General features: G+C 55.5%; 1 protein-coding gene across 4 annotated transcripts in view; it reads left to right on the top strand.

Moving 5' to 3' along the window:
- Positions 1-16,320, top strand: part of MID2 (midline 2) — a 77,299-nt gene extending 60,979 nt beyond the window's left edge. For all 4 annotated transcript variants that reach the window (XM_032702217.1, XM_032702218.1, XM_032702220.1 and 1 more), the window contains exons 5-10: positions 103-251; positions 724-851; positions 1,889-2,032; positions 5,557-5,718; positions 12,326-12,533; positions 12,851-16,320. In XM_032702217.1, the coding sequence (XP_032558108.1) occupies positions 103-251; positions 724-851; positions 1,889-2,032; positions 5,557-5,718; positions 12,326-12,533; positions 12,851-13,253 (1,194 nt within the window). In that variant the 3' untranslated portion in view covers positions 13,254-16,320. The remainder of the gene's footprint in view (positions 1-102; positions 252-723; positions 852-1,888; positions 2,033-5,556; positions 5,719-12,325; positions 12,534-12,850) is intronic.
- The last annotated feature ends 1,690 nt before the right edge of the window (positions 16,321-18,010 follow it).

The raw sequence follows: 18,010 nt of genomic DNA, 5'->3' as shown, positions 1-18,010 counted from the left end.
TGTGCCATTTCAACGCTTCTCGCTCCCCATGAGCAGGCCCTGGCTCAGGATGGGGCTCCCTCTGCTTTTCAAGCTGCTGAGCTCCCTCTGCTCCTCTGGCAGGTGATGAAGCTGCGGAAGCTGGCTCAGCAGGTTGCCAACTGCCGGCAGTGCCTTGAGCGCTCCACGGTCCTCATCAACCAGGCCGAGCACATCCTGAAGGAGAACGACCACGCACGGTTCCTGCAGACTGCCAGGAACGTGGCTGAGAGGTGAGCTGGGCTCAGGACTCTGATGCTGCAGTTGTCCCCTAGTCGCAGGTTCCTGCCCAGAGATGACTTTGTCCTCAGAGATTCCCAATCCCCCCTGGAGCCTCCCACCGTGCTGCCCTCAAATAAATCCCGAGGTCAGGTTCCCATCCCTCACAGGAACAGGTGTTGCATGGCTGGTCCTAACAACACTGTGGAACAACACTGTGGAATACGGGGGTGGGAAAGTGGTGGGAATGCCAATCCACAGGACGCCCGGGGGCCAGTCAAAGCTGGGATCCCCAAGGATGAAGCCCCCCTACTCTCCCAGGCTAGGCTGCTCCCCTGGGCAGTGGTTTGTAGGTGCAAGCTGGTTTCCTGACAGCAGGAACATCACAGTGAGGCTGCCTGCACTCCTCTGCCCCCCCCGCCACGGCCAGGCTTTGGGAAACACGTGCACCCTGGCGTGTACTGATGGTCCCTTCTTTCCTTCCAGGGTCGCCATGGCAACTGCATCCTCGCAAGTTCTGATACCAGATATCAATTTTAATGATGCCTTTGAAAACTTTGCTTTAGATTTTTCCAGAGAGAAGAAGCTGCTGGAGGGGCTGGATTATCTAACGGGTGAGTGCACGGGCACATTCCCCTCCGCTGCACCCCGTGTCCTCCCTGCAACCCCACGTCTTCCCCTCAGCCCCTGCCCCTGTGCCCCACATCTTCCCCTTAGTGCCTTCCCCTACACCCCTCTAGGGGCTGGCAGACGCATTTTAAGACTTAACCTGTAAAAAGAGCCGGGTCAGCTGTGGCAGAGCAGGGGCTGTGCTGTCCCCAAGACAGTGACGTGTCCCCATCCTCCCATTTCACTCTGCTGCTCCTGCAGGATCCATAGAAAAGTCCAGAAAGCTCAAAAATTATGGTCTCTGTGACCTGGGGAGGAGTCTGATGCCCATAAGGATGCGAGAGGGATAAGGATTACATAAGGATCCATAAGGATTACAGGGAGGGAACAGTGAATTAACCAATTATTATGCTTCTAATGCACTCTGCGCTTTAACATTTCCCTTTTCCTGCCCTTTTTGAGGGTCTCTTGGTCCTAAATTATGAACCCTGTTGGACAGGACCTTTCTGGGCCCCACGGTGCTGCAGCACAGACTGAACACTGCCCTCAGGGGTCTGAGAGCACCAACAGCTGCTGGACTGGCCTGTGCTGGAGCACTGAGGGGATGAAAGCTCCAGGGAGGCAAGGACATCCTCACTCACCCAAATCCGATTTTATTATCACAAAGCAGATCAGCTTTCACTGAAAGACTAACACAGACATGTGTCCGGATCAGTTATGGGATAAACTACTTATTCCACAGCCAGTCCTGGGAAATAGGTGGATTTGGAAGTGGGTTCTCAGCCTGTTTTAAAGTGGGGGTGTCAGACCTGAAGGAGCAGCAGCAAAACCCCTGTGCTCTGACCCCTGGATGCTTCGTTAAACTAAAAAATTTAATTTAGTTTGAAGCACAGTGACAGATAAAATGAGGGATTTCTGGGTGTCCAGAGACTCTGCTCCCGCCGCGAGCCCACCTCTGTCCTTATGGGAGCAGAAAAGCCCTGGGTTTTTAAAGAAGGAAAGCCCAAACTGACTGAAGTCTGTGGTCTGTGCCCTCCCGCAGCACCGAACCCGCCGTCGATCCGCGAGGAGCTCTGCACGGCCTCGCACGACACCATCACCGTGCACTGGATCTCGGAGGACGAGTTCAGCGTCAGCTCCTACGAGCTCCAGTACACCATCTTCACCGGCCAGGCCAACTTCATCAGTAAGTCACCACGTGCTGCGGGGGCTGCGGTTCCCTTCGGGAAGGAATCCCAGGCTGCCCAGAGAAGCTGCGGCTGCCCCATCCCTGCAAGTGTCCAAGGCCAGGTTGGATGGGGATTGGAGCAACCTGGGCTAGTGGAAGGTGTCCCTGCCCATGGCAGGGATTGGAACGAGATGATCTTTAAGGTTTCTCCAAGCCCAAACCATTCTGTGATTCTGTAAGGAAAAGGTTCTCAGTGGTTTAAAGACTGGGAATTCATGGAGGAAACAGCAGCAAAGAATCCACCAAGGGCTGCGATCAGAGTTATGGAGACCTCCCCGTGCTGGGGGTCCATCCCTGAGCTGCTCTGCCCTGCATTTGGTGCCATCAGCCCTGGCTTGTTGAAGCACAGGGAGCATTGAAGGGTCTCATCCATCTCACAGCTCCCAGGTCCGTACATCTGGGATCGTATGGGCAAGGCAGCGCTGGCTGATAATTAACATGGTTTATAAACCCTCTGTAACAACACTGAGTCTCCAGGTCATTTTTCGTGCAAATCGCTGCCATACCCTGATTGTTTTTCCACACCACCGCAAATTTGCCTGACAGGAATGGGATTTGAGGACCAACGAGGGATCTCGCTGATGTTCCGTGGCTTGTGGGAAAGTGTTATTCCTGGTTTTCCCTACCAGCACTTGCTGCTGAGGAAAGTGCTGACACGGTGCCTCAGAACAGGAGTTTTGGGTTGCCATCAGTCAGTCTGTCCCACTGGCTGGGAGGAGGCTGGCCCTGGGAGCACGGTGTCACGGCTCCGGAAGGCTGCTCAGTGCACTCTGGAATGTGTAGGAAGCTGCCAGAGAAAGTTCCTTGTGGCTTTCCAAGCTGGATGTCACCTCTCCAGCCCCAGCCCAGCCTTTGCCCTTGTTTTGGGAAACAAGATGATGTGTTTCCTCTCAGTCAGAGGCTGTATGGTATCGGTGCTGCTGCAGCCAGATCTGCCCTGCTTGGCTCTCCTCTCATTCTCAGCTACAGCATGTTATCTCCAGCACTTTTTCCTTCTCTGGAAGCTTGGAGAGCTCGGCCACCTCTCTGGCTCTGCTTTTGGATGACCACCAGCCCCATGTCCCCTGGACTTCCAGCCGAGGGCAAGACAGGGACAGTGCTGATGTCGTTGAATGGTTTCAGTGGGGAGGGACATCTGAAGGTCCCTGAGTCAGCTCTGCAGAAGCTGGGCTGACAGGGTGCTCAGGGCTTGCTCCTTGAGAAGTAAGGACTGTCTAGGGATGGAACACCCAGTGCTTCCCCACCCCCAGCTAGAAGGATTTTGCCCTTTTCCAACCAGGATTTCCCCGCTGCAGCTTGTGCCCTTGCCCTGGGGCCATGTTGGGGAAGGATCTGGCTCCCACCTCTCCCCAAACGCTGCTTTGGACACATGGCCTGGACTCCCATCCATTGAGGGACTTGGGAATGAGTCACCTGCCCACGTCTGGGGGTCTGACGCAGGCGTTGGGAAGGGGCAGCTGTGGCAACTGTGGGGATGAGGAGCAGCAAGGGCAGGGCTGGAGCAGAGCCCTGAGGGCACATGGCAGGAGTGTCCTTCTGAGCCGGCTTGGGTTGCTATTGCTAGGAAGAGTGAAGAAAACACGAGTTAAATCTCCGAGGAGAAAATGAATAACGTATTGTCCCTTGGAATAGCACAGCCAGGTCCGGGTGAGCCCTGGCTGAACTCATGCATGAAGAGACACTGGAACACTGAGCAGGAGTCCGGGAGGCTGACCAGGAGAGGAAATACCTTTCCAAGGAGCACACAGTTGGCCTGTGGAACCCATCCCCTTCATGCTCCCATCAAAGCCAAGAGCTCAGCAAGAGCCGGACGTTTTTATGGATGACAAATGCTGCAATAAAAAGGATTTTTTTATGCTTTGGCGAGGGTAGGAGCCCTCAGTCTTCAAGGCCAAGCTCTTTGTGGTTGTTTTGGGAAATAAGCCTGCTTGGGAGGCCGAATCCTTCCTGCTGTCGTCTCTCAGCCACTTTGTTCTTCCTCATGGAGGATCCCCAGCTGGTCCTTCCTGCAGGGAGGTGACAGCCACCAGTGCCAGGCTGGAAGCTGTGTACTATGACGAGAGCAGCTCTCTGTGTAGGCTGCAATCAGGATCACATCTGTTTTATTTTCTACTTCGCATCACATTGCTCTGCGCCCCTCGGCCATTCCCATGTGTGTTCTAAACCAAATCCAGGCTGACAGGGGCTGCAACCTGCCCTTGTCCTGCGGCTGAGCCAGCCACTGGAGATAAATGAACACCCCACGGAAGTCATTGCAGAGGAGGTGTGGAGTGTTCCCAGCTCCTGCCCCCAGCCCTGCATGTGCTGAAAACCCTCCCCCAGTCACCGTGAATTCACAACCCACTCCTCACCTCTCACCAGTTCCAGTAAGCCTCCTGCTACTGCTTCCAAGCCTCCTCCTTAGTCCTCTTTTGGCTCAAAGCCCTGGCCCTGTGCTGCAATAGCTGCCCCAGAGCTGTGTTCAGGAAGCTCAAGCACTGCTGCCATGGTGGGTCCTGGGCTCTCACTGCCCCAGCCCCCCAGTTCCCCCCAGACCCTGCCAGATCCCTGTCCCCAGCACTGGCTGCTCAGGTGCTCATGCTGGCTGCAGGTGATCCTTATGCCAGCCATGCTGGTGGCAGGAACAGCCTCAGTGGCTTTTCCCCTTTCCTGGAGCACTGTCTCACCTCATGTACAACATTACATTTCCATACATGCCAGACCCTGCAGCTCCAACACTGCAAACCACTGCAGCAGTCAGGCTTGGCACTTCCAGAGTCTTGGATTTTTTATTCCCTCCCATTTCCAGAAAGAGTTCAGGCTCCTGAATGATTTCCAGGCATCTGGATCCCTTCACTGAGAGCTCATTTTCTTTGAACTGCTCTGCAGACTAGTCTGCCCAGGGAGCTGAAGCATCAGCATCCCTTGGCCTTATTACTTCCCACCCTGGAGCACTGAGCACCAGGCAGGGACAGGATTCAGGTGCAAACACATTGATTCGATTGCAAATACATCCCTTTCTGCTTCTGGAATTGCTCATTGTGGACCAGGAGCAGGAGAGAGACTGTCCTGTGGGAGCAGAGACATGAGAGAGGATGATAGTGGGGTGAAGATATGATGATGGTGAGATCATGGTGAGCATCACCCCCTCCTTGGCACCAGCAGTGACCTCTGCCATCTGCCCTGGCTGAAAGGTGCCACCGGCTGAATTCTCCTTTCTCTGCACCTCTTCCCCATCACTTCCCACGGCAGCATCCCAAGATGCCAGCACGCCAGCCCTGGCTGTGCCTCACCAACATCGCCTTGATGTGACAATGAAAGAGATTCTGAGTTGCTGGGATTTATCATCTCTGGAAATTTCCCTGCAGGCGCTCCGAACTCCCAGGCAGGGGGTAAATCCTCCCGAGGGACGTGCGGTCGTGAGCTCTGCCTGAGCAGCACGGGGACTTTGTATTCTGTCCTTCCCTGGCAATAAATCTCTCCCTGCCTCTCCTGCACTGCAGGTCTCTACAACTCCATGGACAGCTGGATGATCGTCCCGAACATCAAGCAGAACCACTACACGGTGCACGGGCTCCAGAGCGGCACCCGCTACATCTTCCTGGTGAAGGCCATCAACCAGGCAGGCAGCAGGAACAGCGAGCCCGCCCGCCTCAAGACCAACAGTAGGTGCCCGGGCACTCACCTGGCCATGGCAGGTGGGGAGGGGAGAATTTCATGGGTGTTGGGGCTCCAGGGGTGTGGCTGAGCGCTCCCGGTGAACCTGCAGCGGCTGGCACAGGATGGAGACTGTGGGGTGTTTAAATTATTGAAGTGCCCCTCTCGGTGCCTCTGCTCCTTCCCTGCCTTGGGATAGTCTCCTGCTACCCCGTGTGGTGCCCTGTGCTCCTGTCAGCACCCGTCCCTGGGGTCTTAGGAGGTCATAAAGGCCCATCATTCTGGTGGCTTTACATCCCTGGGCTTTTTGAGGCTAATGCACAGAGTCCCAGAGCAACTGTGTTCTTGTGTGTGCCTTTGCTCGCAGAGAGTTGTGATTTTAGGGAACCATAAGGATGTTGAAAAGTGTCTCCATGGTGGTGGATGGGACTTTGCAGCCACACACAAAGCAGAAGTTGCACTTTCCAATGCCCCAGGGGTGCCAAATGCGTTTAGGGAAAGCCAAACTCGGAGACCAGTGGTTCTGGCAGAGACAGAGCTTCTGGGTTTGTGGTGGAAAACCTTTTCCCACTGACCCATAGCCTGGGGGGATGCCACAGGGGGAGGGACAATGTATGGTCTTGGAGGAGGGAATAAGTTGGCTCTTCAGGCTCCTATTCACTGTCTGATCTGTACCCACATCTCTCCGGTGCTCCCATGTCTCTGTGCAGCCCTGGTGAGCACAGCTCTCCCTTTTCCCATCTGTCCCTTTTCCCAACAATGGCTTCTACCTGGACAAGGCTTTTGTGATGGTTTGTCACCTACACCTCCTCCTTTTCTTTGCACGATGTTAAACTGAATAAAATGACATTGAGGTGGTGGGGCTGAGGGAGCTGCTGGGAAGCAAACTCCAATCCAATCTGCCTGTTTATTAAAAATTTATCCCTCTTGTGGCTGCTGTTTTTCAGCACTTGCCCAGCTTTGAAAAGCACTCCTTCTGGGAATGAGGAATAGGCAGCTTGGGAAGCCAGGAGCGAGGGCGGTTGGCCATGGCAGCAGCTCCCGGTGGACAGGGGTTGCCTTCTGGGATTTTAGCTGAGTGTCAGTCACCAGAGCTGCCAGCACGGCACTGAGGGCTTCTGCTTAGAGAGAGACTCAGTTTGATAAGAGCCTCATCTGTTTTTTAGCTCCTCTTGCTGCAGGGATGTGTCTGCAGCAGCTTCCTGCGTGTTCGAAACCTCGAGCAGCCTCACCTGAGGCACTGCACAGGTTCTGTGTGAGTGTGTTTTTGTGTGTGCCAAAGCCCCTTCCACAAGGACTGATCCTTCTCTTCCCACTCTGGGCAGGAGAGGCGTGTGGCACTGATGGGCACACATCCCTCCTTGCCGCTGGTCTGCCATTCCTTTGCCATCTGTGTTTGTGGAAACTTCTGAATTCCTGAAGGTTTGATTTAGCCACATATATGGATATAATATAAATTGATATACTTTCTCCTGTGGCCAGCTTTGGGGGACAAGGTCTCCTTTGGGGTGTCCGATGGTGCCACCACCCCGTGCTGCATCCTCAGCATGCCCCGCTGGCCGTTCACCCTGCCTGTGTTTGGGACCAGGGTTTCTCCTTTTCCTGTGTACAACATCCAGACAACATCACACCCACGCTTTCCCACTGCTGTAACCTTGGTGCAAATGTCAGCAGCTCAACACGGAGACGGCCCATTAGCATATTTCACAGCCTGTTCTGTTCCAAAAGTGATGTCTGGAGAGATCCCTCCATTGCCAGAAGGTCAGTGTCAGGACACATTGATTTCCGCAGCGTCGGCGCTGTCAGTGCTGGTGCTAAATCTGTGTTCCCGAGCAGAAGAGCTTGGGAGAACAGGTTTGGTTTAATGGCAGGGGGACCTTCCTCTGCTGAGGCTGGACCTGAGCAGGACATATTTAGGAGCAAGTGTCCAAAAGTGGATAAAAGTGCCAGAATGCAGGGACAGGCCCAGCTCTGGCAATAAATAAAGTGCAGGGAAGGTGGTTTTTACAGTCTTTGCCTTGACCAGTGCAGCCTGATCTTATTCTCCCTTGCAATTTTTCTCTTCACGATTTCTGCATCTCTTGGCAAAACCTCAGTGTAGTACAGGATGGCTCCATCCTCATCCCATCCAAGGTGTCGGGTGTGGATCTGATGCCTGAGCAGCAGGCTCTGAAGTACCTGTTAGAGACTGGATTGTGTTAGTGCAGATGTTTTTAAGGAGCAGGATGTGTGTCCCTGTGTTCCTGCAGCTTGGTTTGCATCCTGGGCAGAATGTGGTGGACACCTGCAGCCAGGACAGGAATGGTTCCTTGGGAGTGAAGTGCATATCCATCCCTCCCTTCTACCCACACATGTCTTGAGCCAAATGCAGTCACTAGCTGTCCACCGTCCCCACTCTGCCCCATCCCTGTCCCCTCACAGCTGGAGGAGTGGGGTACACAGGAACTTCTGTTCTGTGGGGCACGGGCTGGTGTAGCACTGGTGTCACCCCTGCACTCACCCCCAGTGGGGTGGGCTCCTGTTCCCTGGATTTGGCTGGGTGTGGGAGGTTGTCTCCTGCTCCTGGGGATCTCATTCCAGCTATTTCCATTGCTGTTATGTAAAGCAGCAGGCAGCCTGTCCTGGCTGTCCCTATAGACAGGGACAGGAGCATCCCAAGCCGGTGAGCCCCTGCTCACAGCTATGGCTGTAGGAGCCCTGCAGGGTCCAGGGCAGTGGGGTGGGTGCTGGGGGTCCAACAGGGTCAGGGGGAGCAGGGCCAGCACACACCTCCCTCTGCCTGGCTTCATCCCCACACACCACCGATGACCTTGACCGTGTTCCTGATTGCCCCCTCTTTGCTCCCACATGCCTGCTGCCAGACAGGATTTCCTCTGCTCCACTTGGACACTGCCACACTCCAACTGCAGGGAAGAGAGGGATAATCCAGCTGATAAATGCCCCAGGGGTGCAGCCAGCTGTGTCCAGCCCTGAAGCCGGCTGTTTCCCCACAGCTCCCAAACCCCCTGCAGGGATGACCAGCATAAGGCTATCAGGAATATCCCAGCAAGCTGAATTTATGGGATAAAGGTTATCTGAGTGACCAGCCCAGGACATACACGGTAATGACAAGAGCAATCTTTGCAACCCCCAGCTCTCTGCCAGGCAGGGTTGGGGGGCTTGGAGGGGTGCAGTGACCTGGGGGCACAGGGGACGGTGAGGGTGGCTTTGGGCAGGGATCAGGTAGCGAGGGCTGCTCTGCCCTCTCGTGTAGTGGGAGTTCCCCTCCCTTTGGCAGCTCCCATGCTGGGGATTTGAGGTCGGGATCATCACAACTCTGTGAAGCCTGTGGTTTCCCAGTGCCAGGGAGATATTTTGGGAAGGGGGCTGATTGGGAGCAGGCGCCTGGCCGTGTCCTCTGAAACACCCTCTGACCTATCCCAGCCCATGTGCTGCTGCCTCCCACCCCGCCCATCACAGACACCGCCTGCGGATGCGGCTGCAGCGCCCGGTCCAGGACGTGCCAGCACAAACCAGTGACAAGGGCTGGGCTCCAGTTCTTCACACTGACCTTAACGAGGGGTCGCCTTCGGGAACAGGGCTGTGAGTGTCTCTCTGCTGACAGAGCCAAGTATTTTTATACCTCACTTCCTCAGAGCTTGTCTCTTTGCATTACTGCCAGGAAAAGATACGGCAGAAAGATCAGAGCAGCCAGAGGAAGGAGGGGGCAGGTCAATCCCAATTTGCAGCTTTAGTTTCAGGCCTCTCAGCTCAATTATCCAGCAATTTGGGCTCTGAGGAAAACCAACACGAGCTACCATCAGGTATCAGAGCATGGCACGGAGGAGCTTCGTTCTGCAGTTGCACTTGAGAGCTCTCCAGCCTCGTGTTACTGATGTTGCAGCTGTTTGCAGGGGTTCCTGGGGTTCTGGGGGTCCCCAGCCTTGCCCAACTGTTTGCAGAGGTTCCCAGACCTGGCTCAGGGCCCCTGTCATGAGTGGTGTGGGTGTTTCTCCTTTCTGGGACTCAATGTCCATTGCCAAAAATGGGAGAATGCAGGAGGAAACAGCTCTTTGTTCCCAGAGCCAGGTCAGGGACCCCTCAGGTACCAAAGTATGAGGGTGAAGATGTTTGCAGGATTTGAGGTGTTTTCTGCAGCTGCCATTTGCTTTGTCCTGAGGAAGGTGAATCCCTATGGAAATAGTCTCTGCTGCCTGTGTGCTCTTTACTGCATCTCATGTGAAAACACAGCAGAAAAACCCACCAGAACTCAATTTGCTTCTTCACAACGTCTTGGGGTTTTGTTTGCAAATCCGGGGATAGTCTGAGGGCTTCCAGAGGGAAATCATTGAAAAACGAGGTGGTCACATGAAGCTCTGAACCAAGAGTGCTGGGACATCACCCAGATGTGGTCTGGCTTTGGGGAAAAACACCCAGCAAACGACCACTGAATGTGTAAAGCCGAGAGCACGGGATGTTAAAAGCACTGGAATTGGGTTTCATGTGGAATTTAATGTAGTGCCTGCTACTCCTGCACTTTGCAGCAGCCTGGGTCACCCCCCTGCTCCCTGCAGGTGCCAGCAGCAAGGGGCTGTGGTGGCACCCTCTCCCCACTGTCCCCCCTGGGCATGGTGGCTCCTACCACAGCCACCCACAGCCACACATTGTCACCAGTGTCACTAACACAGACTGCCACAGAAGGGCCAGTGTGGGGTTTCCAGCCCTGCTGAGACACCCCGTAGGCAATCCCACAGCTCTCGTGGGACCCCACACTCAGCCCCGTTCCCGCCCAGCCCTGTGGGTTTGTGGGCTCCAGCCAGTGCTCCCTTGGGGTGTGTGCCATGCATGGAGCAGCTGTTTCCCAGAGTAGCTTTTCTTTTACAGCAGCAGCCAGGAAGAATCAGCCACCAGCCCTCAGCACCCAAAGATGCTCCCATGTTTTACAGAGGGGTAAACTGAGGCACAAGCTCTGCCTGCAGCCAAGCAAGGGTGGACCAGAATATCCTCAGGGCTGGGCACTCTCCTTTAGCCATGCTAAAATCACAGTGCTGTACAGGGAAGCAAAAGTCTGTCCTGATCCAAGAACAAAGAGAGAGATGGGAGAATGCTGGAGTAGGGAGCAGTGAGGCTTCCCAGGTAACCCTCCCCTAACCACCCCATAATGGAGGGCTTTGGTTTGGGCTTCTCAAAACACAACCTTCTGGCTTCTCCTTTCCACATCTGGTCATCAAATGACCCTAAGTTATGAAAGGAGAGAAAAAAAAAAAACAAAACATTGAAGCAAAAGGGATTGTGGAGTTTCCTTTACTCCCTGAAAAAAAGCTCAGCCTGGCTGAGCAGAGCCACCCTGGCAGGGAAGGGGGAGTGTCAGGGGCTGGGCAGTGCAGGCAGGGCTGCCCATGGGCAGTGATGCACCAACCCCCCGAGCCTCCATGCTGAGGATGTCTGTGTGCACAGGTGTTTTCCTGACCCCCACCCGTGCCTGATGGTGGAATGTGTGGGGGAGCTGGTGCCCAGAGCGATGGCACTTACTGGCATGAGGGAGGGCAGGTGCTCGCAGGGCTGCGTGGGGTTATCCATGCAAGCAGCACAGCCAGCACGTGTCCTTTGGCAAGCAGTTTGGCTTTGTGTGCTGGTAGTGTTACAGAGGAGATGCAGTTGGGTTTCAAGCCAGCATCAGGGATCTGCAGAATCCATCAACCTCAGTTCTGTTAATTGTGGAGGAAGCTCGGGCTGGGCACTCATTGCCAGCCTGGTGCTCTCACCTCCCATCCAGCTCTGCTGGACACGGGCTGGACCCAATGCCTTAGACATGCTTCCACACCCTGGACTGTGCTCTCTGAGCAATGAGATTGTGTTTGGCAGCAGAGAAATACGGATGCATAGCAGACAAGACGCCAGCTATGTGCCCTCTAACACGTAACTGCAGCCTGAGCACCGTGAGGAGCAGTCTGTGCCAACAGCTGATGGGATTCAGGGGCGGGCTCAGTGCCACCAGGCTGCACTTAGCCCAGCACTTACTGGTCTGTCCCTTTCCTGTGCTTATGTCACTCTTATGACTGCTAATAGTGTATAGATCCATTCAGGAATTCAGGCTGCACACCCTGCCCAGGTTTGGCTCGCAGTGCATCCATCCTGATGGCATCTTCATTCCCATTACCAGGGGACACCCTTGTTTCTGCCACATTTTGCATCGTTAGTGGAGGACAGAAGGAAACTTGAAGGGGAAATAAACACTGGAAGGGAGTAATGCCCAATAAGGAGACCTTGGACATCCCCAGCCCCTCATTTGGGGGTCCCTGTGACAGGACAATGCAGCCCTTCCCAACAATGCTGCTCATCCTGGCTGCTCTCCAGTCAGGATCCTCCCCCAGGAGCAGAAAGCTCACTCTGGAGCTCATATATCTTTGCATTTTCAAGTTTCACCTCCCTTCCCTCTCTTTGGCCTGGGAAGGTGAGTGAATGTGCTGCTTTTGTCCCTGCTGGATATCTGTAATCCAGAGTTCTCAGCTGGTGGGGGAACCTGTAGCTCCTGGAAGATAGCCAAAGAGCCCATGACAGACCTTTTCTGCCATGTTCTCCCTGCACAGTGATGCTAACAACACAAATCCTAATCCATGTGTCCCCTCCCCACAGGTCAGCCGTTCAAGCTGGACCCCAAGATGGCTCACAAGAAGCTGAAGATCTCCAACGATGGGCTGCAGATGGAGAAGGATGAGAGCTCCCTGAAGAAGAGCCACACGCCGGAGAGGTTCAGTGGGACGGGCTGCTATGGGGCAGCCGGCAACGTCTTCATCGACAGCGGCTGCCACTACTGGGAGGTCGTGGTGGGATCCTCCACCTGGTAGGCACCACCTATGTGTGCGGGGGGTGCTTTCCCAGTCCAGCCTCTGCCAGAGGTGTTTTGGGCATGTGGAGCTGTTACTGTGCCACTTCCACAGGCAGCTGGGCTCCGGAAGCACAGAGTGCTGCTTCCACAGGCAGGTGGGCTCTGAAAGCACGGGGTGCCTCTTCCACAGGCAGGTGGGCTCTGAAAGCACGGGGTGCCTCTTCCACAGGCAGGTGGGCTCTGAAAGCACGGGGTGCCGCAGCCATCAGAGCTGGGCTCGGTCCTGCGCTGGGGGCTGGAGGGTGCTGAGCAAAGCTTCTCCTCCCCTGCAGGTACGCCATCGGCGTGGCTTACAAGTCGGCCCCCAAAAACGAGTGGATTGGGAAGAACTCCTCTTCCTGGGTTTTCTCCCGCTGCAACAACAACTTTGTGGTGCGGCACAACAACAAGGAGATGCTGGTGGAGGTGCACCCGCAGATGAAGCGCCTCGGCGTCCTCCTGGACTATGACAACAACGCGCTCTCCTTCTACGACCCGGCCAACTCCCTCCACCTCCACACCTTCGAAGTCTCCTTCATCCTGCCAGTGTGTCCCACCTTCACCATCTGGAACAAATCCCTGATGATCCTCTCGGGGCTGCCTGCCCCGGATTTCATTGATTACCCCGAGCAGCAGGAGTGTAACTGCCGGCCCCAGGAGTCCCCATACGTGTCAGGAATGAAAGCCTGTCACTAGGCTGCCCAGGCCTGCCCGTGCCCCGCGGCGGCACTGGCCGTGCCGGTGGGTGCCAGTGGTCGGAGCTGCCGGCTGGGAGCCCCCTGGCAGCCGTGCTGGAGAGCCACTGTGCCACCCCAGCAACCGAGCGCCATCCACAACCAGCTCCGTCTTGTTTTAAGGGAAAAGTGGAAGAACCTCGAACCGCAGCTGGAAATAAACTGCTGGTGGTGAGCTCCAGTGTGCACGAGAGCAGCCGCAGCAGCACCTTGACGGTGGCTCCCATCCCTTCCCGAGTGGATTGTCACCCGTCTTCCTTCAGGGGCTGGAAAGGCTGGGGTGGGTTTTGGGCTGACCTGAGGTGCCGTGGTGGTCAGGGGACAGCTCGTGTGTCCTGCGAGGCACCGGTTGGGACAGGAGGGATGGGTTCTGGAGCCTGCTGGCAGCTGGTCTGTGGAACTGGAGCCACTGAGCAGTGCTTTTCAGGGAGATCTTTCCATGTGGCTGAGGCTCAGTAGCTTCCCTGGTGGGGTGAATAATGCGTGGAGCCCTTGGGCTTGGTGAGCACTGACGTGGTGGATGGATGGTGGTTATGTGGTGGGGGGTGATGGTAGTGTGGCTAATGGTCTGTGAGAGCAGAGGCAGCACTGAGGATGGTCCCACTGCCTGTCCGTGCTGCAGCTGGCCTGTTCCCACAGCATTTTCTGGGTTTACAGTCCCACAGTGGAGAGCCACAGATCCCCACCCCACCACGTCTCCTCCTTTGAGAGCTCCCCAGTAGCCAAGGAGGCCTGGATCCTTGAGGAGCTTCGGCCCCTGGCACGGAGGTTTGGCAGCTGCTCCTTCCCAACGCGGGGTCTGGACGGCGGTGCCCTTGCTCCATTAGTGCCCTGTCTGGTGTCCCAGCAGAAACAAACTCATCTTTCTGCTCTGAGCCCATAGTAGAGTCCTACCTGAAGATCATCTCTATGCTTTATGACCCAAATCTCAATTTATGACCCCAGATCTTGGCTCCTGGTTTGTTCTCCACCATGCCAGGGGATTGGACTGGGTGAATTTTAAAGGTCCCTTTCAGCCCAAACTATTCCATGATTCTGTGGCAGTGGGAGCACAAAGCCATCCTGTTTACTCTGTGGCAAAGGACTGGAGCCCCAAGGGCTCCAGACTCTGGTTACTGGGAGCTCTTTGGCTGCTGCCAGTGCACCCAGTAACCCCAAACATCAAGTCCCCTGGCCAAGCTCCATTTTCTAGATTTAGTTAAGAGGCCAGGAGGAGCTGGGCCAGCACACAGTCCGTGTGTCACAGGAGGGGTCTGTGGCACACTTTGGGTCCGGTGAGTGGGAGGGTGGCCAGAACGTCGGAGGGGGACAAGGTCAGGCATTGTGGTGTGACCCAAGGTGGCTGGTGCTTGAGCTTTGCTCCATGGGATTTGAAACCCCTTTTCCTTTTCTGGATGTGGTGCCTCAGTGGGACTGGGGACCACTGAGCTGGGACCTCCCAGATCTGCCAGCTGTTCCCTTCCTTTGGAGCTTGCTGATAGGTAAGTTTGCCCCTGCTTGCCAAACCTGATTTCCTTCCATGACAGGGTGACCCTCCCCTAGTTGATCTAGGAAAGCCAGTAGATGGAATCTAAAAGCAAAGCTTTTGATACTGTCTCTCCCAGGACCCTTCTGGACAAACTGTCCAGCCCACAGCTGAATAACTGTTAAACAGTGGGTGAGCAACTGGCTCATGGGTCAGACACAGAGGGCACAAAGACAGTGACCGAGGTGACATCAGGCTGGCATCAGTCACTAGTGGGGTTCTGCAGGGCTCCATCCTCGGCCTCGTTCTCTTCAACATATTAATTAACAACTTGGATGCAGGACTCAAAGGAATACTAAGTAAGTTTGCTGATGACACTAAATTGGGAGGAGCTATTGACTCCCTCGAGGGAAGAGACCTCAACAAATCAGAGAGATGGGCAATCACCAACCATATGCAGTTTAACAAGGGCAAGTGCTGGATTCTGCTCCTGGGGCAGGGCAACCCTGGTTGTGTGTATAAACTGGGGAATGAGAGGCTGGAGAGCAGCATGGCATCCCTCTGTGTCTCCAGGCTGCAGTTTTTGGGAAAGGGAGGCAGGCAGCACCTCAGGGAAGGATCTGCTGCCTGCCCTGCTGATCCAAGAGAGGTTTCTCTCTGATCCAGGCTGCTTTCCAAGGGTGCCTGGCAGGGCCAGTGCGGGGGATACATCCCTCCCTCCTGAGCAGACGGAGCAGCTCTGTTTGCTTCTCCCAGCTCCAGGGCACAGGTGGGGTTGCAGTGGGAGTGCATCTGCTGTCCTCACAGCCTGGCACACAACCCTGGTTCATTCTGGGAGGTTGTCACCCTTTTCAGTTGGCTGTTTTTCATGGGAAACTCATGGAAGTCGCTTCCCCATGTTCTGGTCCCATCTGGGGCTGCTCATACTGTGTCACTCAGATGGATGCCAAGCACTGGAGATGGATGTTGGCACTGGCAATCTGGGTGTCGAGCTCCCTGCCAGCACCACTGGGACGGGCTCGTGGAGGACTCAGCACATCTTCAACTCGGAGACCACGAGCCCTTAACGTGATGTTTGCACCTGATGAAATTGCACTAATTACAGGGACCCCCCACAGGCGTCTCAGACCCAGCCAGGTAGGAGGGTGGCGGGGGGAGCTGGAGGAGCCCTGCACCCCAAGCAGGCAGCTCCAGGGCTGGGGGCCTTCCCCAGTCACACACATGGTCCTCTCCCGGTGCTGGAAGCAGAGCCTATCCAAGTGTCACCAGGAACTGGAGAGCAGCAGCTCCATCCCTGGGCCCTGCTCAGGATGTGATTCAGGGGCAGGACATGGGGGTGGTCCGGGGTGCTGCTGCCAGCTCCTCTTCTGGTGGCACAGTTGTACAGATTTGGGATGTGTGAGCTCCTGGCTCCCCTCAGCCTCTCCCTCCACATGTAACATTCCTGCTTCGGTTTTAACTGGGGGGAGGGTTGCTCTTTCTGTTGTTTTTTTTCCCCTTTTTGTTTTTGGGCAACTTCTTTGTTAATGTGTATATATATATATATATAAAATATAATATAATATATATATGTTACTGGGTATGTCTGTGTGGGGGGAGGTCATGAGATGGGGACAGACAGCCCTGGGATCTTCTCTTTGGCCATCACGGCGTTCTCCAAACTTGCCAAGACACACATGTGGCCATGCATCCACAGGAGCAGAGGGGATATGTGGTACCATCCAACAGCAGCTTTCCTTGTGCTGGGCTCAGCCCAGCCTGGAGAGCCTGCGGGGTGGCTGGGCACCCAGGCTGCTAAAGCTCCATCCGAAAACATCCGTATGCATCAATATTGTTCACCCTGCTGCCAGCCCTTGGAAGATGTCACATTGTCCTGTTTATCGGGACACCAAGTGCCTCAGCCTGCCTTTCCCCAGCCTTGGATGGCCTGGACATCTTTGAGTGCCAGTCAGGTCTTTCTGGACCGCAGCTCCCACTCGCCCCCCCAGTGACTCAGAGCTGTGGGAGGGCAGGGATGGAGCCTGACCCTGTTGCCCTCAAGCCCAGGTCCTCCCCAGTGCCCTGGAGCTGTGGGAGGGCAGGAATGGAGCCTGACCTGTCCTTCCCAGCAGTGTGGGGCTGAGCTGGTGGTGGGGCCGAGCACCAGCTGTGACATCCCGCCCTCCGCAGAGCCCCTGCCATGCACAGAGACTGGCAGCCAGCAAGGAGGAACACAGGGATTGCCCTCTCTCAGCCCCAGCCTTGGGCTCCCAAATCCCCCAGCCCCTTTCACTCACCCCGACTCTCACAACAGGACCCTGTGGTGGCAGAAGGACAGGGATCCTATGTGCATGGATGTGCCTGATGCTGCTCCTGTCATGCTGCTGGCAGGATTCCGGCCTCGGTGGCTCAGGCTGCGAGTGGGTGTTGCTGTGAATCACCAGGATGGATGTTACCCCAGTGCTTGGAGAGCTGGTGAGGCTGGGAGTTGCTGGAAAAGGCACGCCGTGGGAAAGCAGAGTCCCAGGGTGCTGGGAATCACCCCCTCCCATCCCTCATCCCTCCACCTCAGTGGAATGAGGGGAAGCTCCCCACTGTCACTCCAGAGATTGCTTCATTGTCGGTGTTAAACGGGAAAATGAGTCGTGGGAGGGAGGGGTGCGTTTTCCTTTCCATAGCTGTGCTTCATTATCCCGACCCTGAAACCCATCTCCAGAAAAAACCACAGCCCAAGGCATCCATTGGGATGAGGAGCACCGGGCACTGGGACAGCACTCGGTGCCAGCTGAGGGTACAGGCATGACTGGGGGATACTGGGCAAGTGGAGAGCAGGTGGCAAAGGCTCAGCCCGTACTGGGTTGGTGCTGGGGCAGAAACGTGGCAGTGTCACCTCCATGTCTTCTGGCCATGCCCAAACCCCCTGGGAGCCACCACCACCATTGGACTCCCCCTTCTCCCACTTTCCCCTCCATCCAGTGCCAGGCACAACCAGCTACTCCAGCCCTCACGAATGCTGGGAGTGGTCCAGGTCTCTGTCACAGTCCCTGGAAACCAGGGGAAGCTTTACCCTGTGAAAAGGATGTAATCCCTCGTCACCTATTTTCCTGAAGCAGCTGGTGTGGGCAAGAGCCCAGGAAGGAGCTTTTCCCTCCCTCTTACTGCTTTATCTGGTGCCTTTCACTATCAACCTCAGGTTTCTAGGAAACAGCATCGCTTGTTGTGAAAGCCAATTTTAAATCATCACTGATGTGGCAGGTTGCTTCATGGAAAGGGAA

Source organism: Chiroxiphia lanceolata, chromosome 14 (assembly GCF_009829145.1).
Source record: "Chiroxiphia lanceolata isolate bChiLan1 chromosome 14, bChiLan1.pri, whole genome shotgun sequence".
NCBI lineage: Eukaryota > Metazoa > Chordata > Aves > Passeriformes > Pipridae > Chiroxiphia > Chiroxiphia lanceolata.
Note: the sequence above shows the minus strand (reverse complement) of the source record. Positions and strands in the feature narration are given on the sequence as shown.